The following is a 27843-nucleotide window of genomic DNA, read 5'->3' as shown; positions in this document are numbered from 1 at the left end:
GACTTCCCATTGGTAGATGGCTGGGTGCTCATCTCCTGGCTTCTCTCTCCATAGGAACCGTAACAGGGGCTTGTCCGCCTCTACTAATCTCACCTGCAGGAACATTCCTTTAATGTCCCCGCTGATGGCCACCTTTTCCTGGCGGAAGCGGAGTAGAACGCCGAGTAGGGAGGGGCCGAGTGTGGGACCGGGCAGTAACTCTTTATTCAGATTTTGGGATCCGATCTGGTAGCTGCAGTTAAATACTATGCGGTCTTTACCGTTGTGATGGACCTTGTGGTGAGGCACGTACCACGATTCAGTGGTCTGGTCAGCCTCTTTAATGTCCATCCTTGTGACGTGTCCCGCTGTGATGAGCTTCTCAATCTCAGCGCGGTATACACTCTCTTGGGCGGGGTTCTTGGCTAAGCGCCGCTCCGTGTTCAGCAGGTACCGTTCTGTGGCGTCTGTCTTGGCGTGGAAAGTAGGCATTCCTTCTCGCCGCAGGAGTGGCGTGGCGTATCTCAACACGCCGTTGACCGGGACTCTCTTGGTCCCTGTCTCGAGGAGGTGAATGGCGTAAATGTCATCTTTAGAGCGAATTTCTTTCTTTCCGTTCTTAAAGGGCATTTGTTCCAAGGTCCATAGCCGCTCTACGTGTTGCAGGAGTGCGGTTTCTCCCTCTGTGACTCGGGAGTGGAGACATCTAGTGGCTGTACTTCGGTTGAGAGATTTGGCGAGCGGGCCTTGGAGAGTCCATCCCAAACGGGTCTCGACTGCTGCAGGACAGCCTCGGGGTCCGGTATGAACCCGGTCTATCGGGACAATGAGGTCTGCATGGTCGGAGCCTATCAACAGGGTCGGCATAGCATTGTCTATGAGCGGGATCGGTAACTTGCGCAGATGTGCATATTTCTCCATCAGCTTGGCGACGGGGTATGTGTACCGCGACAGTCCTATTTCTTGGCTGGTGAAAGCGTCTGTAATCTGGTACCGTCGCTCAGGCTGGCCGCTTGCTGCGATAGAGAATGAGACATTCTCGCCCTTTATCGTCTTCAAATCTCGTCTTATTGTCCGAATTGTCATTTGGGTTTCGCTTCCCCGCAGCCCTAGCTGGGCCGCAGCGGAGGCGAGCAGCAGGGTCTTCTCTGACCCGTCATCGAGGACGGCGTAAGTGTCCAGGACTTTATTCTGGTAGCTTAGTGTCACACGCACTACTTTTAGGAGTACTCGGGCTCCACTGCTGCTGGCGGGATCGATGTACATGACGCTCGCTTTGCGGCTGGATGGTGCGGGTGAAGGGCGCCGTCTGTTACTGTCGTGAAGTATGTCCAGATGGGCTCCATCGCACTTGGTGCACCTTTTCTTTAAGCGGCATTCGGCTGCCATGTGTGAGCGCGCACAGCGAAAACAGCGCTTGTTGGACTTTATCCATTGACTTGCTTCCTCCGCGTTCAGCTTGGGGAAGGAGTCACATTGCGCTAGCCAGTGTTCTTTCTCACAGTAGGGGCACACTATCTTCCACTTCTCCGTTCTGGAGGGGGTACTGTGGCTCCTGCTGCTCGGTACTGACTCCGATTGGTGCATCACGGTCACCGATCTTCTTCCATCATTTAGTCGTCTGGTTCCTTCTCTGGAGCCAGGGGTGCTCCGTCCGAATGTATCTAGCCGTAGGCTGCTGACTTCTCTCGCCAGGAAGTCTGCTAGATCGAGGAGGTTCGGTTCGGGGCCATTCGGGTCTCTGTGGTCCCTCTGCCGCCTAAAGCGCTCCTGACGAGCGGGCGGCAGCTTCTCCAGAATCCTTTCCACATTTGAGTTGGCGTAAAGTTCATGCCTCCCCTTCTCTCTTTGCGCTCCCAACATCCCTACCAGGGACTGCACTCTGATGGACAGGTCGTCCAGTGCTCGATTGTCTATTTCTGGGGGTAAGCGGTCGATGTGTCGGATCTCCTGGATCACGTAATCCCATATGCGCCCATACCTCTGGTCCAATGCTACCAGCGCTGCTGTGTATGGGGTGGTGGAAGTCGCGTAGGCGAGCGCTATATTATGTGCGCGGGGCACCTTTAAGTGCTTCAGTAGGATGGCGTATTTGTGGCGTTCATCCAATACATCCACCAACATGGTCTCCAGACACATGCGGAGTTCTGTATACTGGGCCCGGTTCTCTTGGGTGAAGTCGGGTACCATAGGCGTGCCAATGTATGACGCTGACTGTGGATACATCGGCGAGCGTTGGGGGAGAGGCCTCCTAGGCGAGTCTCCTCCCGCTCCTTGGTATGGGCTGGTACCGGCAGTGTACCATGGCCCGCTTGTCCAGGTGCTGTTCCTCGGTGCGGGTCGTGCGTCGTGCTCACCCGTGTATAGAGTCGGGGGTCTGTAGCGCAGCTCCGCGGGAGTATAGCCTGGGCTGTACCGGACCTCCTGGTCCGGTAGAGTACTGTGCTGTCTTCGGGCGTGGTTCTCCTCCTCTTCCTCTTCGTCTTCAGTTAGGTCATCCAGTGCTTGTAGTCTCTGGTTTAGCCTCTCCACAGGATATGCTGCTCCTTCCCGGTTGCTAGGTCTCGCTTGGACCGGTGGGGGGAGGTGGTCTGTGGGGGGTATAGACCTCGTCTGTTGGTCAAGTTCAGGGTTGTTTACTCGGCTAGGGGATGCCGCCCTGGAGGTGTGTCTAGACGAGTTCCTGGAGCCTCTGGCGGAGGGAGAGGGTGTTGTCCGTCTGATCAGCTGTTCTATTAGTTGCGACTGCTGTCTGTCGCGCGCTGCGTCCCGTTGAGCACCGGCTCGTTCTCGGGCCACATTCTCTTCCATCTGAATGCGTCTTATTTCTAGACGTATCTGCTCGTGTTCGCTTCGCTGCTGGATCTGCAGTCGGTCGCGTTCAGCAGCGGCGTTCAGGCTGATGAGGAAGGCCTGCTGTAGGGTCCTCTCTGCCTCGCTGGGAGAAGGCGGTTGTATAGGGGAGCCTTCCCTCGGGGTACTCCTTGCGGAGCCTTGGAGCTCTATCTCCACGGTGCTCTCCCCGTCTTCTTCCGTGCCGAGTTCTCTCTCGGTAGCGTTGTATTCCTCCCGGGACTCATCGGGGACTACTTCTTCAGTACTGGCGGGGTGTGAAGTCATGTCTGGTTCCCACTGGTCCCCACCGTGAACTTGGTCAGTTACATTAGAGCCCGTAGGGGCCTCTATGGTCGGGGTAGTCTGGGCGTTGGGGTTAGACATACTTTTACTTTCTAGTTTTACCGCGTTTACTGTTAGTAGAAGACTAGGTTGTTGACTGACAGCGTAGGCCTCTAAGTACTGAGGGAGCCGTCGTTCGCGCTGCGGGCGTTGGTTAGGCCTAACAAAATTAATAGTTGGTTTCAGGTTGCCGACCGACCCTGCCGATTTAGGTGCGACCCAATATATTTTATGAGTTTTTGGAAAAAATTATAAAAAAAATAAAAAAAAAACGTTTTTTTTTTTTTTTTTTTTTTTAATAAAGTTTCATAGAAATCTTAGTCAAACATTTAGTATTATGGATATTAAACATGCTGGCAGAGTACATGCATCCATGTTGTTGTGAACATTTTAATTAAATAAAGAAATTCCCTATCCATAGTCGCCGTGGGAAAGAATAAAATAAAAAAATAAAATAAAATAAATTCCCTACCTACCCATGGCCAAACTGACAACCAACCTGAAACCAACTATTAATTTTGTTAGGCCCTAGGAGGATCGTTTCGTGGAGTGTTCATCATAGGCCATTTCAATATTAATAACACTATATTAATATTACACTAATTACCCTCCGGCTCGAAGGACCAATTGTAACTGAGGGGTACAATTCCCTGACTGTATTACTAGATATGATACTTACTACCACTACCTTTGTACTTAATATTCGGCCACCCAGTACACGGCATAAATATATTATGATGAACACTGTCACGTAGATGAAACGGATCCAACACAAATGTACGAATTAGAAATAGGTCTTTATTTCTACACAGCGATGGTGTGTAGAGCAAGCACTTAATCAAATCAATCACATTTATGAATGGAAATAGTATGCACTTTTATGGCAAGAGTATTCGTCGGTATATCAATAGAGAATGTCCAATCTCTAAAGGTGCAGGTGGTACATATACGACCTGGAATAGTTTAAGGAATAACAGCAATGATACTTTAATGATTATATACTGGACACACTAGGGGGGGTTAATCCGGTCGCTTGTAAGCCGACAGGAGTAGGAGGGGGGGGGGGGGTAGAATCCGGCTGCCTCATCCGGCCAAGGGTATCCCAGGTGAACCCATTGTAGTGCCGTTCGATGCGCCGGCGATCCTTGGACCACAGATGAAAGCAGGTGGACTCTTTGTGGGCCGGCTCTCTCCGGTCCACGGGGGAGAGACGTGAAGCGACCTCGTCTTGCAGAGCGTCTCCTCACCTTGCGTCCTCTCCAGGGGGGGGGGTTCCAACACGGCAGTGTCGGGGGTCTTTATCCATGGAATAATCAAAGTATACAAAGCATAATCCGTGCCTGGGAAGGCGGGCTGTCGTCGGTAGAATAATCCGGTATACAGGTCCACTCGCTCGTCGGCTCTGGGGCTCCTCGGGTGCAGCTTCACGTGGGGTCAACCACCCTGGGTAATCAGCCAGTTCTCTGCCCGAAACGATGGGGTACTGACTACGGTAGTATTCTCACCGCACGAAGCACTATATATTAACAGACTATTATTAGCTTAATAGACTACGTCCAACTCGACGATATAGTGCCAAATATGACTATTCAAATATTAATATACACGATGTCTCAATACCGATGGTAGGCGAACTTGGCCTTACTCCCACACGTGGCGTCGCGGGGAGGCTTTACGTCTGTGACTCTATTGGAGGGTAAGAAACTGGACTGAAAAGAAAGTCCTACTTTAGTAGCGCAGTATATATACGCACTATGAACAAATAGTCCCATTAGTGGTGCGGTAGTCAGATTCCTACGCGGAACTAGGACTTGTTCGTACATGTGGAGCGGTACGTTTGAACTGGGTCTGAGGGGTATGGCAGCCTGGCACCAAGGTCTCGACCAATAGTAGAATGGAGACTATTATGGGATGTTCAGTAGGCTAGAATGGATATTCAATGCATATTGTACAAGGAATATACAAGGGATATCAGGGAATATTAGAGAATATACAAATACAATTAAATATATATATGTAAATAAATATATATATTCGGTTTAATCTGGCCCTTCACAACAGGCGCCCTGGGTTCTTTAACGACCAAATTCAGTCTATGGTGCTCTAATGCTCACTCGTTGCAGCGTCCATAGGGGTTCCTCTGTGGTTCCTCTAACCTGCAGTAGGAGTCTACTAATATGTGTACTGTTATGGGTTAGTTGTAATTTGGTGATTAATGATCAAGGTTTTCCACAACAGGTGGCCCTCCATGAAAATGATGTAGATGAAAAATAGAGATAAGGATTGCAATAGGGGTTGCTATTTTTTCATCTACATCATTTCATTGAGCTGTAATTAACACAACACAAGGATTCAGTGTCCTCTGATGTCATCACGGGAGGAGATATTCAAACTCATTAACTCTCAATAACTGTCAAACTAAATGAATATGTGCAAAACAGTTTAGAGCCTTGGGATATGTGTGAGATTATTTTCTAGTCTTGGATATAGACATCTATTTATATCTAGCTACTCATTAACCCTTTGGGTGCCGTTCACGAGAATTCTCGTTTCTGTGGCCCAATGGTTCAGTGCCAGAAACGAAGATTCTCGTTTCTGGGTCGTTATTTCTTTTATTCGCTATTGCCATTCATAATCCATCGAGGCAGCCTGTGCAGGTTATCCTGAATGGGTCTGAGATCGCAAACATCCAAATACCGCCACCTAACGCCTTGCGGCCGGTATTGCACATCCTTGGAATCTATCTGGCTCCGCCTGTACGTCAATCTAAGAAGTCCGGTCCGGGTTTTCCTATTCGGGGAGGAGTAACGTTTATAACACATGGATTGGGGAGAACCAACCACCGCAGATTCATGTGCTTTCGTGGATCATGTTGGCAACACGATCGACATCAATACTTGGAATGGCGATCAGATAATTGGAATATATTTTTTTTTTTTTTTTTTTTTTTTATACTTTTTTTTAGCGTTTATCGCTTTTTCGTCGCATTCATACTTGGTCAAGTTCGACCGACAGAAGCAGGCTGAAAGGGTTCAGATGGGGGGAAAGACACTCTGGGAAAGGCACGGCTGCCGTCCAGGATTCGAACGCGCTCAGCCCCAGATCTGCGCGAGCGCGGTTGTCCACGGCGCTGAAATAGCACTCGCGGTACGTGGTGAGCTACTGGAGCTCCCCTGGAATATTCTTTTTACAGTACATCCTAGTCAAGGTAAGGGCTATATGTTATCAATCTTGCGTTGATCCGAGCATGCCTTCATTGTGATCCGAAAGTGCTAACGTTACTCCACAACGTATGCCATTGGTGACGATCAAAGCATAGAACCTCCCCCCCACCCTTTCATGCATGCATGATGAAACATAATACCGATAATTTAGCCTTGATTTCAGATTGATTGTTGATCCAATCGAGCAATGGCACGATTTATAGTGAAATGCAGTAAACGCTGCTTGGCTGCGTTTCCTGGAATTACACAGAATTATTCTAAAACTATACTCATATTCACCATGGTATAAAACGGGAATGTATGGATGAAAAAATCAGTTTTTTGCATCTTGACCGGAAGAAACTCCATGACAATCGACTATATTATTAGATCCATAGCTATAAAATTTAATATAGTTTTAGCACTGCAAACACCGGCATGTATCCCCATTCATTAAGCGCTGGCCCACACGGCCCACAGCGACCTCTCGTGATGTGTTAAAGATAAGATATTTTTTTAAGTAAAGACCAATGTAGGGCTGTCTTAACACTTTGGTTGCCTTGGGTTAAATTAATGATATACCATAGGTTGCCGGCTCTATTTGTCTATGGAGAAGTACCCCTTCTTTGCATGGCTATAACTTTTTAAATTCTATTGCTACATTGCCATTATTAGGGCCCATTCAAAGTCCTATATGTATTGTTCATTGTGTAGCAACGTTAAACTTTTTCATTCACATATTCATAGTAAAGTATGGTCTAATGTATAAGTATGTTTTCATCTCTTTCTGCAGCTTTCTCCAGAACGTGATCTATAGCCCCAAATTATACCAATCATCTAATGTGGGTCAAATGTTGATAATAGCAGTTAGTATCGAAGACGGTAACGTTACACGCTGAAACTCACCCCAGTCTCCGCGCGCCGTTGGGCGATCATCGTCGAGTTGAAATCTTATCATTATGGGATGTAAATTTACCCGGTCCATCTCCAGCTTGTATAATGGTATATACGTCCAAATCATGTTGTTTATCGAGTTATTGGCAATCGATCACTGTGTAGTGTGACGAGCCAGAGTCGCGGGACCTATAGCGAGCGCCGGAAGTACTACGGTCGTCTAGGACAACCTCTATTCAACATCCTGTTTGGCGATTGCGCCGATCGGCCACCAGAGGGCGCTCCTGAACCGCCAGAGAGCTCAGTGGGTCCTGCTGGTGGATCTCAGGCCAGCGGAGGGGACATATGAATCCGATCGCAGATTTTTTAAATATTGATATAAGGACGCTGTACAGCGTCCCCCGGCAACTTGAGCATGGCCAGCAATGATGTGAAAAGACGTTTCATGGCAGTCAAAGTGTTAAATACTTCGAAGCTTCGTTCGATGGGCATGGGATTCGAATATGAAAATAAAATTTTATTATTAACACTTTGAGTGCCGGGACACGTCTTTTCACGTCTTTGCTGGCCATGCTAAAGTTGCCGGGGGACGCTGTACAGCGTCCTTATATCAATATTTCAAAAATCTGCGATCGGATTCATAATGTCCCTCCGCTGGCCTGAGATCCACCAGCAGGACCCACTGAGCTCTCTGGCGGTTCAGGAGCGCCATCTGGTGGCCGATCGGCGCAATCGCCAAAACAGGATGTTGAATAGAGGTTGTCATGACGACCGTAGTACTTCCGGGCGCTCGCTATGGTTCATGGGACTCTGGCTCGTCACGCTACACGGTGATCGATTGCCAATAACTCGATAAACAACATGATTTGGACGGATATATACCATTATACAAGCTGGAGATGGACCGGGTAAAAATATATCCCATAATGATAACATTTCTACTCGACGATGATCGCCCAACGGCGCGCGGAGACTGGGGTGAGTTTCAGCGTGTAACGTTACCGTCTTCGATAATAACTGATATTATCAACATTTGACCCACATTAGATGATTGGTATAACGCTGCCCACGGAATTATAAACGCCCCCTCGCCCATCCGGTCAACATCAGATGACGTGTAGTAACTTCTAGAAGTACGTCTAGTTGGAATTTTTTATATCGCGCTGATTGCCATCAAACTGTATTTCATCATCAATATAATGCATTTGGGGCTATATATCACGTTCTGGAGAAAGCTGCAGAAAGAGATGAAAACATACTTATACATTAGACCATACTTTACTATGAATATGTGAATGAAAAAGTTTAACGTTGCTACACAATGAACAATACATATAGGACTTTGAATGGGCCCTAATAATGGCAATGTAGCAATAGAATTTAAAACGTTATAGCCCTGCAAAGAAGGGGACTTTCTCCATAGACAAATAGCGCTGGCAATCTATGGTATATCATTAATTTAACCTTAGGCAACCAAAGTGTTAAAAAAAAGGATTTTTTTTATTTTAAATTTTTTGGTGCAAAATCAACTCTGCCTCTTTAATTACAACAAGCAATGCTGTTTGTTATTTAAGATTAGGTCAGACTCTCCACTGACAGATTTGTGTTCATTGTGCTGCTTTTATAAAGCCTCAAATGACGGCTTACAATATTTCATGAAAGCAAAGTGTTTTGTTTGTCTAAGATTTAAAAAGGTTTAAACTTTACAGCACTGACAAAGTTGAATAAAGTGCTGTACAAGTCCCACAACATAAAAAAAAATAAAAGATTTATCATTTTCTTTTATTTTTTCTTTGAATTGTCTCTTCAAACCCCCAACTATCCCGGACTTGACCACCTTTACTCAAGATCTCCAGTGTCCCTGTTCTCCCAGCTTCCCCCTACAAATCTCCAAGCTCTCCTCAGTCACCACTTCAGCCTACTCCAGCCTGCTACCCCCCACACACTCACTGAGCACACACAATCTGGACTGTTGGTTTTGTTTTCCTTATTGCCGTTTTGCACTTGTGTTTTATGTATCTGGTTGCACTTGCTTTTGTGTTATTGAATACCGCATATATCATTTCACTAAATACTGTTTGCCTGCCTCTTATTCATACCCTTATCACAAGCAAATTTTTTGTAGTGGAGGTTACTAGAGCTAACCGGTATTGGACAGTAAGCTTTATTTTGCTTATTTGATTTGTTGACAGGTTTAGCCTGTCTGGCGCCCCAAAGCACAATTATAACATTTTTATATTTGATTATATTGGGCTGACCACAGCTATAATATATATATATATATATATATATATATATATATATATATATATATATATATATATATATACACCTTAAAAGGTCAATATTCTGCTCAGTGCTAAACATGACCAACACACTACAGCAGTCAATATAATTTGCTTATTTTATAACATAGATTACATTTTTCTTTATCAATGTCTTGTTTTTCATTTCCTTCCTGTATCTTTTGCTGTTTCAGTTGAGGAGGCTGCTGAGTCTAGCCAGAACTTCACCAGTCTGTTCCTCCTCCCTGTCACCCTCCTCCACCTCAACCAAGGTACAAACTAGGGCTTCAATTAAACCTCCTGGAAATGTGTATTGGTTTACATATAATGTATACATATGTTGCCTTCTATTCATGGAGTGTTCTTTTAACCATAGGCACAAGCTCAACTAAGAGTGTCTGGAAAAAGTCTGTGTGCCCCTATTCTGACCCATGTTAGTGCAGATGACCCATCCTTTAACATTATCTTCCTCATTAGGAAGAATCCATTGCAGACAGACTGAGAAGGCCTAGATTACCCGTCAGATCCCCGAATATGGTCTACACCCAACAGAGTGATGGAGAAAAGGAGGACGGGAGGAATGGGGAGGTCCACGGCCTGCATCACGGGTTCAAACGGACCAGCCAGAAGAACTCCTCTCACTCCATAAATCCAGTTGAAGTTGGACCTCAGAAAACGGAGACTGAAATCGAGGTCTTCACCTCAATGTCTTTAGTCAACCTGGTGAAACTAATGCACCCCTACAGTCTAAAGGTGTGTGTGGAAGAGGAGAGGAAGGGTTTGGGGAACTCAGCCACACAAGGAGTTTCTCCATGGGGAAAACTGGGCATGGATCACAACACGTCCCTGCAGGGAGAGGTATGGATGTACAAGAAACCCTCTGGTGAGAGCGACGAGGAGATAGACGTTGATGTATCTGATGATGAAAGACCTTTGAAATACACGGAAGCGGAAGAGGAGGGAGATGAAAGTGAGGTGAAACCTCTAAAGAGTATGCTGGTGAAATCGGACACGTCCAGAACTCCAGCACCCAGGGAGAAGAAAAGGGTAAGCTTTGGCCCCGTTCTTGTGACTTCCTTTGAACCGCCCCTAGAAGACGAGTTCAACCTGAACGAGCTCCCAGACTTGAGTGAGCTGACAGATGAAGTAACCGCGTCGGCTCCACTCGACTGCAACAAAATGACTGAAACCCCCGTTCTCAAAGCACTAGAGCACCCGGCGAGACCTCCAGAAGACAGTGGCGTCCAGGCTGAGGTTCCTGAGGCGCCACGAGGTGAAACCAAGCCCAAATCTCTCAGCCTTCAACAGTACAGAGAGCTACGTCTGGAGAAGAGACTGCCCCTGGTGGAGAAACAGGAGAACTACACCACTAAGTGGCCCTCCGTACCTGAGCCTCCTACAGAGCTGTCACCCATTCCCTGTTTAGAGGGACTGAGACATAACAAATGGGGACCAGAGGCAATACACCACCATGCATTCAACACAGGAATTGGTGACGATCATTTCAATGGACCTAAAAGGACCCTGTTCAAGTCCTCATCGTCTTGTCCTCTCCAGGTCTCCTCTGTGGACTCTAAAGTTTCTAACAATGTACTTAATCGTGGATTGAAGCGCCGAAGGACTGAGACCAAGTTAATCTCACCTGTTTGTCCAGTTTCAAAGCCCAGCTCCGTCCCAATTGCAGATGTTCCACAAAGCAGGACAAGTCCAGAAAAGAAGCCAAAATTGTTGACTAGTGACCCCCCTAATCCTGTCCTACTCCCATTGCCTGTTACTTCTCCGTCCAGCACATGGGCTGACCAACAAGCGCTGCCATCCATCACCCAGTCCTCCTCAGAGCCCAAGCCCAAAGTGGTGTTCATTAACAGGGATCCCAACCTTGAGAGCACCAGACTCCTTCGAGAGATGCAGAAGACATTCACCAAACAATTCCCTAAAGCAGAGCCGTCCATCCCAGAGCCTAAGCCTAAAGTGTTATCACTAAACCAGGACCCTGTCCCGGACAGCGCCAGCCTCCTTCGGGAGATCCGAAATCAGTTTTCCAAACCACCTCCAAACGAAGAACCTCTCTCTTCTACGTCTCAGCCACCATGTCGTACCACAACATGGGCGGAACCCCTTCCAGGGTGTGGGAAACCACAGCCCCAGCAGTGCAATCAAAGCCTAATAAAAGAAACCAAGCCTTTACCAAAGATTCTTCGGTCCTCAAGTCCACATCAGATGAGACGAGGCAAGTGTCCTTCCTTCCTGCGACTCACTACCGTCGACGCTCCCGTCCCGGAGAAGGAGACGGTTACAGAGGCGTCCCTTGGATTTCTGCTTCCCCCCGAGCAGCTGCCCTGCCCTCCGCAGAAGAGCAGCGATCTCCAGACTCCAACAAGCACCTCGGGTAAGCTGTCAGTCCATCATTTTACATTAGATAAGATCTGAGTTGATGAAAGCATTAAACCAGGTAGATGTGTTAAAGGAACACACCAACATTTTGGGAAATTAGCTTATCGTCTTCTCCAGGGAGAGACAAGAAGATAGATACCAGTTTTCTCTCTGCGCGTTCAATAGAAAGCTATCTGGCTGCACGTTAGCCTAGCTTAGCCAGATCATCAGGTCATGAATGGAAGCGGACATGCCGGTTAGCCTAGGAATTGTCACCTCTCCCGAAGGCTAACCGTGTCCACTTCCATTCATTGTGCTAAGCTAGGCTAACATGCAGCCAGATAGCTTTCTACTGAACGCACAGAGAGGAAACTGGTATCTATCTTCTTGTCTCTCTCTGGAGAAGACGGTAAGCCAATTTCCCAAAATGTTGGCGTGTTCCTTTAAGTTAAGTCCAATGTCACTGCCGATAAAGGACATTTGTAGTAGAAGGGAAATCAATGATTTTCTTCTCATTTCTTTTCTTCATGCTTTTCAGGAATAGAAGCCACTGATCTGACTAGCCTGCTGGAACAGTTTGAGGAAACACAAGGTGAACTATTAACGCATTTCTACCTGGATGTTGAGTTCCGACATTGTGTTCATCATGTAGTTTGATATGCTCACCTGTTTTGTCTCTCCTTTCATCCTTATGTCTCCAGCCAAACAAGAGGGTGAATGGGATAGCGACCTTGAAGACAAACGTGAGAACATTTCCACAACATGTGAACTTGAGACCAGACCTTTGCAGGGCAGCACATTGGGTAAGTTAGAGACCCAGTCGATGCGAGGTCAGCCATTTAGTTTTAGAACATAAGTCATCATAACGTTTAAAATGCACACAAAAAAATTTACAGCATCAAAATGCATTAAAAAAAAATGTTTTAGTTGGTACATACAGCGTATCTCACCAAGAAGATGGTTAGACTTTCGGCAGTTTGTTTTCATTTGGATGGTTATCATTCTTGTTTTCATTTTATGAACGATTTAGTGACATTTCAAAGGATCGACATATTAACGCATTAAGAAAAAAAGGAGTTTGTTCTATGCTGTTAAAAGGATAGTTTTTATGCGACTGTGAACTAATACTTAAAATATTGTTCCTTTCAGAAATGCTTAGGTTGCTGAGCGTCTGTCTCCTTGCCACTAAGAAACCCTCATTGGCTTCAGAATGCAACCCAGCTGATCTTCCAGAACTGGTCAGCGCACCTCTGTCTCTGAACCTCCCGATATTCGGAGACTTGGAAAGAAATCCAATTGTGGAACCTGTTGGAGGCCACAGAACATTTAGAACGCCACGTGTGGAACCTCAGGAATTCAGCACATCGGAACCGCGCAGAGTTGCAGAAACGCTCATGATCGTTCAGCCTCTTCAAACTCTGGAGTCTGTAGACACTCCAGAACCTCTCGGCACTGATGTCGTTCTCAGCACTCGGGACTACACCCCTGCCGAACAGCGGTGGAGGAGTGCTCTGTCCCTCCAGCGAAAGCACACCGCAATGCCGAAAACTGTCCCGTCCAAGGCCATTCAAATAATAGACCCCCGTCCTCTACCACCCAAGAAGGCACACACTAGTCACACAAAGTCCCCTGCCACCCCTTCTCAGGCGCATTCAGCGTTATCGGTATCCGCAGACCACGACTACTGTGTATCTCAGGATCGTTCCATTACCAGTGTTACGCTATGCAGCAAAAAACAGACATCTACCCCTAATGTTATCGCTAGCTACCCAAATAAGACCCATGTGACTACTGACCCAAGTGCCAGCTCTACATGCAAGGAAAACGCCACAGCCTGTGGAACTAACACCACTTCAGCACCTGCTCAGAACTCTGCACAGTTAGTGCAGCAGCCACTCCCAGTGGACCCAAGGGCTTGTTCAGAGGAGGCGCTTCTCACAGACTCTGCCCTGCTCTCTTCAGACAGCAATACACCTCGGTCAGAGTGTGCTTCTCAATGTAATGCACAGGAAGACGGGAGAGAGACATGCCGTCCCAATACTCCTCCCCCCAGCCCTCCTGGCAGAGGGAGGCAGAGCAGGGCATCTGGGAGGTCCCGGAGGAGGTCCCCTAGTTCCGATTCAAGCTTCAGCTCTTTTTCCTCTTCTTCGTGGTCGTCGTCGTCTTCATCATCGTCCTCTTCATCTTCTTCCAGGTCTCGCTCTCCACAAAGGAAGAGGTAGTGATCCATAGAATATGAATTAAATAGAATGGCCATTCCATTTCAGATCTATATTTTTTAATGGACCTTTTGGCTGGTAACATCTTGCTTGATACAGTATGCTTGATAATGCGGTCATGAAAATAAGTCTTGGTTTGGTGGTGCCCTCTTTTTTTTGATCCTCCAATCACAACTGTTGCTTTCTTCGGACAAACTAAGTTTGAGACCAATCCAGTGGCAGTAGTGATGACAAAAGAGATTACAAAAAAAACAATGCTAGTTTGTTTCCATGACAACATTATCTCAATTCTATGGAAGCCATCTAATACACAAGGATAGGCCATTTCTATCCATGTGTTCTGTGTGGTGTGGTTACTTTTCTTTTTTCTTGTGCCATCCATATGAATCGCTCCAATTCTCTATCTCACTCTACGTTTCAGGCTACGTCCCAAACGTTCAGAGAGCAGCTCCTGTTCATCCTCTCCTTGTGGCTCTCGGTCCATCTCTCCCTCCCCACCCCGTCGGTACAGGTTACCCCGCCCCAGATCACGATCTCGCTGGCCCAGCAGGTCGAGGTCTAAGTCCTGGTCCCAGTCCAGGTCTTGTTCCAGGTCACTGTCCCCTCATAATCAGCGGAAGAGGTGGAGAGATGTTTACAGGTGAGTTAGAAGAGATGTTTACAGGTGAGTTAGAAGAGATGTTTACAGGTGAGTTAGAAGAGATGTTTACAGGTGAGTTAGAGATGTTTACAGGTGAGTTAGAAGAGATGTTTACAGGTGAGTTATAAGAGATGTTTACAGGTGAGTTAGAGATGTTTACAGGTGAGTTAGAAGAGATATTTACAGGTTAGTTAGAGATGTTTACAGGTGAGTTAGAAGCGATATTTACAGGTGAGTTAGAAGAGATATTTACAGGTTAGTTAGAGATGTTTACAGGTGAGTTAGAAGAGATATTTACAGGTTAGTTAGAAAAGATATTTACAGGTTTAGTTAGAAGAGATGTTTACAGGTTAGTTAGAAGATATGTTTACAGGTTAGTTAGAAGGGGTGTTTACAGGTTAGTTAGAAGATATGTTTACAGGTCAGTTAGAAGAGATGTTTACAGGTCAGTTAGAAGAGATGTTTACAGGTTAGTTAGAAGAGATATTTACAGGTTAGTTAGAAGGGATATTTACAGGTTAGTTAGAAGGGATGTTTACAGGTTAGTTAGAAGATATGTTTACAGGTTAGTTAGAGATGTTTACAGGTTAGTTTGAAGAGATATTTACAGGTTAGTTAGAAATATTTACAGGTTAGTTAGAAGAGATGGAGGGATGTTTATTTTAGGGCTGTCAGTTTATCGCGTTAAATATTTTTTTATCTCATTCATTCCATAAGAACGTAGAATACACATTTACAGACTTCTTTTTAAATGGTCCATTTGCATGTTCTTGGTATCTGATTCTAGGGACATCTATGGATCTCAGGGAATGTATTCCCAGTGTCAGAAATACTGTGTCTGTTACTAGGCCTGAGTAAATTGTAATGAACCAAGTGAGAATATCAATAAATTTTTTTTTTTTTTTTATCTTTGACTGTGAATAACACCATGATTAAACGGAAGGTTTTGTAGATACAGTACTGAATTCTGCCATCCAGAAACATGCAATTTGAAATATGATTATAGAATATCAGGCCTAAAATGGTTATGCGATTAAAATGCGATTAATTAGATTAATTCATTACAAATCCTGTATTGTAATTAATTAGATAATAAAAAAAATTATCGCCTCTAAAGAAATTGTGTTTTGTGGTATTTCTCAACCCTGTTAATCAGAATATAAGGCTGTTTTACTAGTGTTAACAAATATTACCAACCTAAACACACCCTATACAGCCTCGAGATACAGCAAATACAACCTAAACACACGCTATACAGCCTTGATACAGCAAATACAACCTAAACACATGCTGTACAGCCTCGAGATACAGCAAATACAACCTAAACACACGCTGTACACCCTTGATACAGCAAATACAACCTAAACACATGCTGTACAGCCTCAAGATACAGCAAATACAACCTAAACACACGCTGTACACCCTTGATACAGCAAATACAACCTAAACACATGCTGTACAGCCTCGAGATACAGCAAATACAACCTAAACACACGCTGTACAGCCTCGAGATGCAGCAAATACAACCTAAACACACGCTGTACAGCCTCGAGATGCAGCAAATACAATTTTAAAACTCATATTCACCTGCTGTCTGGTGTTGGACAATTAGCTAGAAAATTACGGTAAACTACATTCATTCCTATTTATAATCATTTTTGTGGTGGTGCTACACATTTGTTTACATTTGGATTATGGATTGGGCCATTAAAACATAATGTGTATTCCTCTCCCATCTTTCTCATTTCTTCTGCCCAACCTATTATCGAAACGGCAGCACTGAATCTACGCAGCAGAGGAGACGGCACAAGTTGAGGATTCAAAAACTGAGAGCCATAGTAAGTAACGTACAAGAATACTGGGCTGATATAACTGATGTGTTTGTACTGTTTTATTTTGTTGTACATTAATACGAAATTAGATTCAGCTTGGAAAAATATGTTCTTAAAGGAGACATATTTTAGTCCTTTTCAACAAGTTAATATAGATCTTTGAGGACCCCTAAACATGTCTTTGATGTTTTTTGCTTGAAAGAAGATCACTCAGATTATGCATTCTAAGCCTCGGTCTTGTTCTCAAGAGGCTGCTTCTATGCCTGTAAGGAGGAAGCCACTTTTATCATACAAATGCATCTAGCAGTCATGCACAGGCCTGTACCGTCGAAGGAAATTCAGATCAAAGTGTCAAACTAGATGTTGCAAATGAAATATGGCTCAAGATCCAGTGATAGCATTATCAAACTTGCCATTAAGATGTTGTCAGAAGCATGTTTTAGGTTCAACTTAAGGTAGAAAAGAGCAGATTTACGAGCAAGCTGCCATTTTGTACACAAGATCTTTTCACACGCACGTTATAACTACGGCGATTGTGGCTGCGAATTCTGAGCGGCTCGTTTCAAGAGGTTCTGTCACAGAACTGCAGAAACAGCACTGTTACGAAGGATCAGATTAAACCGAATATATATATTTACTACTTGATATATATTGCATAATATTTGTATACCGTCTGATATCCCTTGTGTATTCTTTGTACATATACACGGAATATCCCTTTAACCTAGTACAGACCATAATATTTCGTTCTCCTATTGGACAGCGGTCCCCTAGGCGCCACTGCCATACCCCCAAGGCCTAGTTCAAAGTCACCGACCAAGACATGCCTGCACATGAACGGCTCTGCGTAAGAATACGAGACAGGAATAAGGCTGGTACTAGTTTGTTCGCCTAACGTATAAATATGGCGCAGGTGAATACAGAAGTAGTTCGAGTTACCCAAGTGAAGCCTCACCCACGATACAACGTGCGGTGAAGTAGGGCCCGTTTGGCCCCAAATAGAGCATTGAGACCGCGTGCGAATTAATAACTGAAGTATCAGAGTTTAACGCTGTACCGTCGAGTTCGACCTATTCTATTAATTCAGTAATAGTCTATTTATGTATAGTGTATTGTGCGGCTACCGTTCTACAGTGACCAGCATCACCAACGCTTCCTCGCACCAGCTAGTGTGCTTATCCAGGCTGGGCAGCTTACCCTGGCGCCTTCACCCGAGGAGCCCTAGACGAGGACCGTGTGGATTATGTACACTGGATAACCTACCCGACGACTACATAGCCCTTTTCGGCTGGATTATATTTGCTTTGGTCCTGTATCTGATGGAGCGGAGAATCGTCTACACCCACAACTGTGTGGGATTTACCCTGTGAGGAGCATCGTCGAGCCCGCCTCTAAGACGCCTGAGGCTGGCTAGCTTTCTTCCATGCTGCACCGCATACCGGAGAATAGCTGCTGCTTTCGTCTGCCGATCAAGGGAGTAATGTACCGTCTCCCGTAGCAGGAGCTTATTGAGTCCCCGTTGATCCAGACTTTCGTTACCGACAAATCCTCTCCCCTTGCTGGCCTACAACCGGAGGAACCCTACTAGTATCTCCCGCTGTCTTACTAGTGTACCATAGATATAATTCCTAAGATACAGGTGGTATTCATTATCTCCTGCGTAATATGAGAATGGACTTACGTTATTGATTTGCTCACGCACATTCCTTTGCCTTATAAGCGCAACCCTACGTAAAGTATTGTTATATACTATCATTGCTGCTAATAAATATTATTATAACACAGCTTTGTGTGGAACCGTGTCATTGTGGAGGTGTTCATATCATATATCTGTGTACTGTATGGCCAGTAGTAATGTACATAAGACAGTAGTGGTTTAATGATACCATACTTATTAATACAGTCAGGGAATTGTACCCCTCAGTTACAAGCACTATGTACATATTTAACATGTTCGCTGTGTTGGGACAACCACGGTGGTGTAGTGGTTAACACTGTCGCCTCACAGCAAGAAGGTCCAGGGTTCGATTCCCGCTTGGGGACCAGGTTTCCATGATGCCAGGTACCCAGGTGGGGTATCTCCCAGGCCTTTCTGTGTGGAGTTTGCATGTTCTCCCCATGCTCGCAAGGGTTTCCCCCCCGATAAGATAAACCCAATGGAAAAACATGCACAACAACAGATCGCTAACGCTGTGGCGTCCTTGACGAAGACGAACAGGAGCACTTGGATTGGTCCCCTGGCGCGGCTCACGTTGACGCCTGTCTGCTCCCGGCTGCCCTTGGGGGGGAAGGACGACGGGATGGGTTAATCGCAGAGACGAATCGCATCAGCGATCCTACAGACAATGCATGCGTGTGTGTGTGTGTGTGTTGAGGATAATTGCCAATGCCAATTAAAGACCTCTGAGCAGGTCCTGCATTATTATTATTATTATTATTATTATTATTATTCATTCTGTAGAAACGATGCAACACACAGGAAAAGGACATTTTCACAATTGGGCCCCTTTAAATCATTTCATTTTTTTTTTTTTTATATATTTTTTTTATTATTGCAAAACAAAAATTATTAAAAGTCAGTACTCAACACATAATGCATAATGAAACTAACAGTCAAGGTGGTTAAAATTACATGCAAGTACAGAAACAAGATAAAAAAAAAAAAGTCTATAATAACATTTTAACCGTATACAGTGTATATCCAGCGAAATTACAATTATATAAATGTTTATATAGAACATACCCCTAATACCTTTTTTCTAAAACCCTACACACATATTCTCCAGCTCGAACCCCCCCCTCCCGGACCCCTCCTTGGATAGTACCTCCATTATCCCTCACTCCTAACCAGACACTACCATTATAAGCTAGCTTTTATTCTCTCCACCACTTCTACCCACATTGACATTTTGGATTCGTTGAGACCCAGAATTCTTGCTGTAGATATTTCTTGATATATCACATCTAGATATGTAAGAGACCAAACTTTCCGGCACATTTTTTCCGGTTGAAACCAGCGTGATGCGATCAGTTTTTTTAGCAACTGTGATACCCGATAAGACCAATCTCTTTAGCTGTGGATTTACTGCAAACTCAAAAACATCATTTAAAAGCAATACAGAGGGGTGTACTGGTATATTCCAAGATACGAGTTTTGATAATTGATGGGTCACATCTTTCCAGAATGCCTTAACTGGTGGGCAGTCCCAATACATGTGCATAAATGTCCCTTCGTCTCCATTTGTACATTGGGAGCATTTTGAGTCTTGTTTCAGGCCCATTCTGTTCAGCCTTATAGGAGTCAAGTATGTCCTGTGAATATAGTTAAGATTGATTTGTTGATGGTCCGGGTTCCTTGATGTAAGACGGACATTTGCCCATGCTTCTTGCCAATCAAAGTCACTTTCCAGGTCTGGAATATCCCTCCTCCAGACAGTGTCTAGTTGAAGGGTTTCATACGAGGACGTTAGTAATTGATAATAAAAACCTGATACAAAACCTCCCAATGTTTCTCTTTCATAGAAAAATTTGTGGTATCTGTGGTGTTCAACTGGTATGTGTAATGGAACACCGTGAGACCTCAAACATAGGCGTAACTGTATGTAAAAAAGCCATGTGGACTCGGTGAGGTTAAACTTTGTGCATATTTCTCCATAACTACAGAAGCCCTGGTTATTAAAAATATCCCCTAATGAGTGTATGCCTTGCTCTTCCCATATAGGGAATCTTATAGGACGTTTTCGCATTAAGAGTGCATTGTTATTGAATATGGGAGTGTGATTATGCCATTTTTGAGGGTTAGGATATTTTTTTTGTGTTTCCATGTTCTGATTGCATGGGTAATTATGGGGCCAAATTCCCGCTCACAGTGCTTGATTGAAAGTTTAGTGTGTGCTATGTCCTTCAGTCTCTGTGGGGCTACTATGTTTTCTTCCAATTCTCTCCAAGATACCAAAGCCTGGGGATCAAACCATATTGTCAATGGTCTTAATGTGAAAGCCTTAAAATATTGTAAAAAATCTGGAACTGCCATGCCGCCGTCTGCTTTATTTCTCTGTGCGGTGGATCTTTTTATGCGAGGTGGTTTGTTATTCCAAATAAATTTGTATGTGGAGGATTGTAATCTTTTCCAGTAGCCCTCTGGAGGAGGTAACGGTAGCATTGAGCTGATGAAGTTGATTCTTGGTAATACATCCATCTTAACTATTGATACCCTTGCCTGTACTGAGTTTTTAAGTTTTGCCCACCTGTCCAGGTCGTCTTTGATTTTGTTCTGTATTTTTGTGTAATTGTGCTTCACCGTTTGCCTTATGGTGGGAAATATTTCCACACCCAAGCATCTAAAATGTTTAACCATGGGTATCGCACCTGGGAGGGATGTGTCTTTTTTTGCTCAGATGTTAAAGGATAACTCCACTATTTTGGGAAATTAGCTTATTTAACATCTTCCCTGGAGTTAGACAAGAAGATGCATACCTTTTTTGTCTCTGTGCGTGCATTTTAGCTTTGGGAATAGATGCTCCGTTAGCATAGCTTAGCTTCATCACTGGAAGTGAAGCAGGACAGTAGCCTTACAGTGTATTGCAAGGTCTGACATTGACCAAACTTGATATGCATGACCTTGGTGGGCTCTAGGTCAACTCCTGAAAAGGGGGTCAATGTCAGACTTTGCAATCCCTAACTTTTGATTGCAAGGTCTGACATTGACCCCCTTTTCAGGAGTTGACCTAGAGCCCACCAAGGTCATGCATATCAAGTTTGGTCAATGTCAGACCTTGCAATACACTGTAAGGCTACTGTCCTGCCTCACTTCCAGTGATGAAGCTAAGCTATGCTAACGGAGCATCTATTCCCAAAGCTAAAATGCACGCACAGAGACAAAAAAGGTATGCATCTTCTTGTCTAACTCCAGGGAAGATGTTAAATAAGCTAATTTCCCAAAATAGTGGAGTTATCCTTTAAGAGGAAGGAAAGCCGACTTCGGCCAATTTATTTTAAATCCCGATAAATCACCAAAGTTCTCTATCAACTTGAGTAGATGCGGCAATGTGGTGTTGGGGTTTTGCATGAACAATATTACGTCGTCCGCATATAAACTAATTTTATGTTGTGTGCCCTTGATTACGATTGGTTCTATGTGTTGGGATTGTCTTATATATTGTGCTAAAGGCTCTAATGATAGATCGAATAGTCCGGGACTAAGAGGGCAACCCTGTCTGGCTGAGCGTGATACCGGAAAGATTTCGGAGATGAATGTGCCTGTTGTAATCATGGCCGATGGGTCCTTGTATAGTACTTTAATCATATCAATGAATCCTTTTCCTAACCCCATCCTTTCTAATACTGCCCATAGAAACGACCATTCCAGCCTGTCAAATGCTTTCATAGCATCCAGGGATAGCATCGCCTTAGGTGTGGTGTCCTCTTTGTCTGCATCTAGTACGTGCAGAATTCGCCTTATGTTATCATTGATCAGGCGACCTCTTATGAAGCCAGTTTGGTCCGGATGAACTAAAGACGTCATATGCTTTTGCAATCTGATGGCCAATATCTTAGAGTACAGTTTGACATCGGTTCCGAGGAGGCTTAAAGGTCTGTAACTACCGCACTCAGTGGGGTCCTTGTCTTTTTTGAGAAGGACTGAAATGAGTGCGATATTGTGGTGTTTATGGAAGCTCCCCTCCTTGACTTGAGTATAAGATCATATTTAGTAATAAGGGTCCAAATATGTCCCAACAAGAAAGGTACAATTCTGATGGGATACCGTCTTTTCCCGGAGCCTTACCGTTTTTCATTCCGGATATGGCCTTGAGTTCTTCTAATGTGATCGGTGCTTCTAACTGTTTAGCGTCGTCCTCCGAAAGTTTAGGGAGAATAATTTGATTAAGATATGTGTCTAATTTGTTTTGATCAAAGGTCGTTTCTGAATTATACAAGTCGGAGTAGAATTCTTTGAATGTATCGTTTATTATTTTGGGGTCTGTCACAAGTACTTGTTGTTTTCTAATGGCAGTTATATCTGCAAATTTTGCATTAATTCTTAATCGCATGGCTAATAGGTGACTAGGTTTAGAACCTTGGAAATACTGCTGTTGTCTTGTGCTGCGTATTTGCATTTCCGATTTTTGTCTGTATATTGCATTGATCTCTGTCTTTAGAATGTTAACTTGATTTTCTAGTCCAGTAGAGTTGTTGTATTTTAAAGAATTAAATAACGTTGAGTAAAGCGTTTCCATTTCAGACAGTTTTGTGCATTGATTTTTGCGCAATATGGAGGAAAATCTATCCGTGAAATCCTTGATCATACCCTTTACCGACATCCATAATATTCTGGGGTCTTGCACCGCGTTTGCATTATCCCGTAAGAATACTGTGAGAGCTTCTTTGAGTTGTGTAATGAATTCCTTGTTGTTAAGCAGCATAGTATTAAAATGCCATCTTGGGGCCCGGGAAGATAGTATACCAAATGTTGCTTTCAGGATTAAATAACAGTGATCTGAAAGAGCATTGGGTATCATTTCCACTTCATATTTATCAAATATTCTCGGGGATGCAAAGACGTAATCAATTCTGGATAATGTGTTGTGTCTCGCCGAACGACAGGAGTACTTTCGGGTCATGGGATTAAGTGAACGCCATAAATCAATTACCCCTGTAGTCTTTGACCAATCTTTTAATGCTTTAAATCATTTCATAATCATTGTGTTTGTACCATTTATGGAGTTATTTGTCGATACGTAATGAAAATCAGCTTGAAAAATAATACTTGCTTCTAAACCAATATGTTTCAAATTGCAATCAATAATCAATTTGTGCCATTGATTAAGTTATCCATTAATGTGAAACGAGAATGGATAAATAATTGGTCCCATCTTTCTGCAGGACGAGCGCAGGGTGCTGTACGTGGGCCGCATCCGCAGGTCCATGACCCACGATGAGCTGAGGGAGCGCTTCTCGTTGTTCGGGGAGGTGGACAGCGTTTCACTTCACTTCAGAGACGGAGGGTAAATAATATACAGGATGGCTCCCACTAGCCACAGCGCTGCTCCTCTGCCAGGAGGTCTGCAGAAATTATTTAGTCAATTGGATTTGGATTTTATTGTCACATCATTCATATACTGTTACAGCATAGAGGAGTGGAATTGTTTTGTTCTTGGCTCCTCTGCCTGGCAGCGGCAGAGTATAAATATTTAGGTAAGCAAAGATGATAAATGTGTAGAAATAAATAAAGACCATTCAGCCCTATCCAACCCAAGTCTGATTGACAATATTTTCCCTCCCTCCCCCTCTATATACACACACACACACACACATACACACACACACACACAGAGGAGGGTAGTGAGATTGCATGTAAAGTAAACGCATGTATAATATATGTACTCCTATGAACATAGATATATATATACACACATACATGTACAGACACACATTCATGTACACACACAGCAAAGGGGGGGGGGGGTTGCATGTAAACACTTGTACATGTACTCCTATCACACATACAACAGTAAAGGGGAAGAGTAAGGTACAGTAGATGATAAGGCAGATAGTATTACTACGGACCCATAACACTCTATCAATGATTCTACCATCACCCCCTCCCCCCTAGTCCGCAACCTTGGTGTCACCCTTGACCCCACCCTCTCATTTGACCCCCATGTCCGCTCTATTGTCAAAACCTCTTACTTCCACCTCTGCAACATTGCTCAAATTCATCACTGCCTCAAAACACTACTCCTCACCTTCAAAGCCCCCCAAAGTTCCTTTTGTTTCTTAGTTTTCCCCACCTAATGTCAGCGACTTTGGGTTACTGAGAAGTGCTTTATAAATGCAATGAATTATTATTATTATTATTATTATTATTATTATTATTATTATTATTATTATTATTATTATTATTACTAGAGATCAAAGCAACAATTGTTGTACAATGGTTCTGCAGACCTTATATTTGGGTCTGGAGAAATTCTTGTCAAAACGTGTTAGTAAGCGGTGGTAACACTGGGGCTTTGGAGTAAGACAAACAAGTGCCTCTTCAGAGGACATTTTGGGACATGAAGACATTTTAATTAGGGCCAATCAATTCACATGTATTCCACTCCATCATTTTCTTTTTACAATAATTGTCCTGGCCTCTTGTTGAGCCAGAGGTGTGAGTTGCACCATGAACAGGATTAAAACTCTCCTTTCATATATATTTACAGTGTTTAACCCCCCTATCATTATTCAAACCCTTCCTCTTTTGTTCCCATAGCGATGATTTTGCCTTTGTCACCTTCTACAACATGGAGGATGCGTTTACAGCCATAGAGAACGGCGTTAAAGTGAGGAGGCCTGACGAGCTTCCTTTTGAAATCTGCTTCGGTGGGCGACGACAGTTCTGCAAGTCAAACTACGCTGATTTAGGTGAGCCTGGCCTGCAGGGAAAAGCTGAGGGAACCTCTGTTGTACACAGTGGTTTCTTTCTTCTGCTTGCATTCAGTCCTCGCTGCTCTGTCAATCAAACACGGTGTGCTCCTGTATGCATGGCCTGTTCAGTAACTTATACATAGGGGTGGGAATCACCAGAGGCCCCACGGTGCGATATTATCACAATACCAGGATACTATATTGCGATATATTGACATGTATTACCTTTTTTCACCTGCAAATTATGTCCCCAATGGAAAACTTTACCATCTGCAATAAAATATTATATACATTGTTTTAGCTAATAAGATAACGTTTTCAGTCCATTCACCTCACTCCAATAGTTGTTGGTGCAAAATGGGGTGGTCAAGCAAAAAAAAGTTATTATATGTATTTTTTATTATTATTTTAGTTAATTGTATTTATTTTGTATCGATAACTGCCGTCAGTGTATCGATATAATATTGCAATATATCGCTGTACCGATTCCCCCCCACCCCCAATTTTATTGAGTCATTGTGATGACTGGAGTCAGTGTAAATAAAATGGTTTTATTGAATGTTACACCAGGCTTGTCACCAGTTTACTCTTGGTGTGGAAGCTAGAAGAAAAGATCCAAGCATGTTAAACATCCCTTTTAAAACGTATTTCTGTCCCTTTCAGATTGTAATAGAGATGAGGAGCCGACTTCTACCAAGAACAAGTTTGGGGAGCTGGACTTCGATTCATTACTGAAGCAAGCTCAGAGCGGGTTAACACTTTAACTGCCGAAGGTTAAATTCATGATATACCATCCCTTGCCAGCTCTATTTGTCTATGGAGAAGTTCCCCTTATTTGCAGGGCTATAACTTTTTAAATTCTATTGCTAGATTGCCATTATTAGGGCCCATTCAATGTCCTATATGTATTGTTCAGGGAGTATGAACGTTAAACTTTTTCATTCACATATTCATACTAAAATATGGTCTAAAGTATAAGTATGTTTTTATCTTTTTCTGCAGCTTTCTCCAGAACATGATTTATAGCTCCAAATGCATTATATTGATGATGAAATACAGTTTGATAGCGATCTGTGTCAGATAAAAAATGTCAACTGGAGGTACTTCTAGAAGTTACTACACGTCATCTGATGTTGACCGGATGGGCGAGGGGGCGTTTATAATTCCGTGGGCAACGTTATACCATTCATCTAATGTGGGTCATATGTTCATCATAGCAGTTAGTAAAGAAGACGTTAGAGAATAACGCTGAATCTTACCGTGGCTTCCTCGCGCCGCTGGACGATGAGCGTGGAACTGAAATATTCCTATTATGGGATGTAGAAATATCCGATCCATTTCCAGGTTGTATAATAGTATATACGTCCAAATAACGTTGTTTATTGAGTTAGGGCGAGCAATCTATTATCCAGTGTTTCAAGATGGAGTCGCGGGAGCTATAGAGAGTGGCCGGACCACATTTGGATGAGTACTACTGGTTCAAAGGGTGACTTCCTGTTGGGCGATCTGCCGATCGGCCACCAGATGGCGCTCTTGAACCGCTAGAGGGTTGAGAGGAGACCAGCACTGTGTCTCAGGGCTGCGGAGGAAAAATATGATTTCGATCACAGATTTTTGAAATATTGATATTAAAGACGAGTTAGGGCGTCCTCGGCAACTTGAGCATGGCTAGGAAAGACGCCTAAACACGTTTTCGGCACTTAAAGTGTTAAAGAGGTAGCAGGAGCGTAGAAAGAGCAGATGTGGTGTTAAGCTTCCCCGTTTACCTCAGAGCTTCACGCTCGTACTTTTGTAGCACTGCATTTTTTATTTTCAATACACTTTTATACTTTGCCTGCAAAAGTATGATATTTTTGTTTTAGTGATTTGTACAAAGTTGTAAAAAAAAATTTAGCAAAAAATTTATAGAAAAAAATATATATACATAGAAGAAACATTACTAATAATGGAATTCTAAATATTTTGTTTGTATTCCGTATCGCTGTTCTAAGTTTTATATGTTTGTATGCAAAATATCTACAATAAAATAGAATCCATTATTGTGTACCCTGATCTTGTGTCTACTTCAGTTGATCTTGGTGTGGATCATGGTCCTCCCAAGGGAGGTCCTAAACTAAACAGATTGAATAATTGAGTGATTCTCTGATTTCTTTTTTGCAAAAAAAATTACCAAGTCTAGAAATGCGCATGAAAGTGCATGCATTCAGGTGGTAACTCTGTTATCGGACCCATTCATTTATATGCCTGGGAAGAAAATCTGTTGAATTGTCAGTAAAGGTACAAAAATAACAATACAAAGTGTTTGTTTGGTCATTCATTTGGGGCGAAGTTCAGTATTGTTGTTAATTTAGTTAGTTTTATCGGTTTGAGGTATTTATATGATATAATTTTGTAATTTGGAAAAACAAATTTGCACTAATTAAAGGCTTATAAGCCTTTATGTAAACCTAGTCATTGCAAATAACCCATTTGTGGAAAACAGATTGCATATTTTAGTTCTAGTATTTATTTCTGAAACTGACACTTTATACAGTGTGCTGCACAAACGGTTGCCTTATTAATAGCATAACACTCTGTGTCTCACAGCTTGTTTTCCCGTGTGGTCTTGTCTCTGATATTGAACTGTTGGTCCAGTATGGTGCGAGTCAAGTTGCAGATCTCAGGGTCATTGACTAGTCTCCTTCTGAGCAGCTCTATATCCTACAAGTTCCTCTTCAGAGGCCAGCTGCTTCCATGTGGGCATATGTTCCAAGTCAAGTGTTCCTTCATCGATCCCCTTGGGGAAATGCAGGTGTCATGGCAGCATGGGGGAGGGGGGGTACAGGCAGG

General features: G+C 43.6%; 1 protein-coding gene across 1 annotated transcript in view; it reads left to right on the top strand.

The window, feature by feature from the left end:
- Positions 1–27285, top strand: part of LOC311231982 (uncharacterized protein) — a 39606-nt gene extending 12321 nt beyond the window's left edge. The window contains exons 4-13 of the mRNA XM_084318629.1: positions 9733–9810; positions 10016–11927; positions 12450–12503; positions 12613–12714; positions 13061–14129; positions 14552–14770; positions 16548–16608; positions 23485–23606; positions 24860–25011; positions 25678–27285. Coding sequence (XP_084174755.1) covers positions 9733–9810; positions 10016–11927; positions 12450–12503; positions 12613–12714; positions 13061–14129; positions 14552–14770; positions 16548–16608; positions 23485–23606; positions 24860–25011; positions 25678–25778 — 3870 coding nt within the window. The 3' untranslated portion in view covers positions 25779–27285. The remainder of the gene's footprint in view (positions 1–9732; positions 9811–10015; positions 11928–12449; positions 12504–12612; positions 12715–13060; positions 14130–14551; positions 14771–16547; positions 16609–23484; positions 23607–24859; positions 25012–25677) is intronic.
- Positions 27286–27843: the final 558 nt, after the last annotated feature.

The sequence above is a fragment of the Notolepis coatsorum genome (genome assembly GCF_963971535.1).
Source record: "Notolepis coatsorum genome assembly, chromosome: 7".
NCBI classification, from domain to species: domain Eukaryota; kingdom Metazoa; phylum Chordata; class Actinopteri; order Aulopiformes; family Paralepididae; genus Notolepis; species Notolepis coatsorum.
The sequence above is the reverse complement of the archived record's forward strand: the minus strand, read 5'-3'. Positions and strand labels throughout refer to the sequence as shown.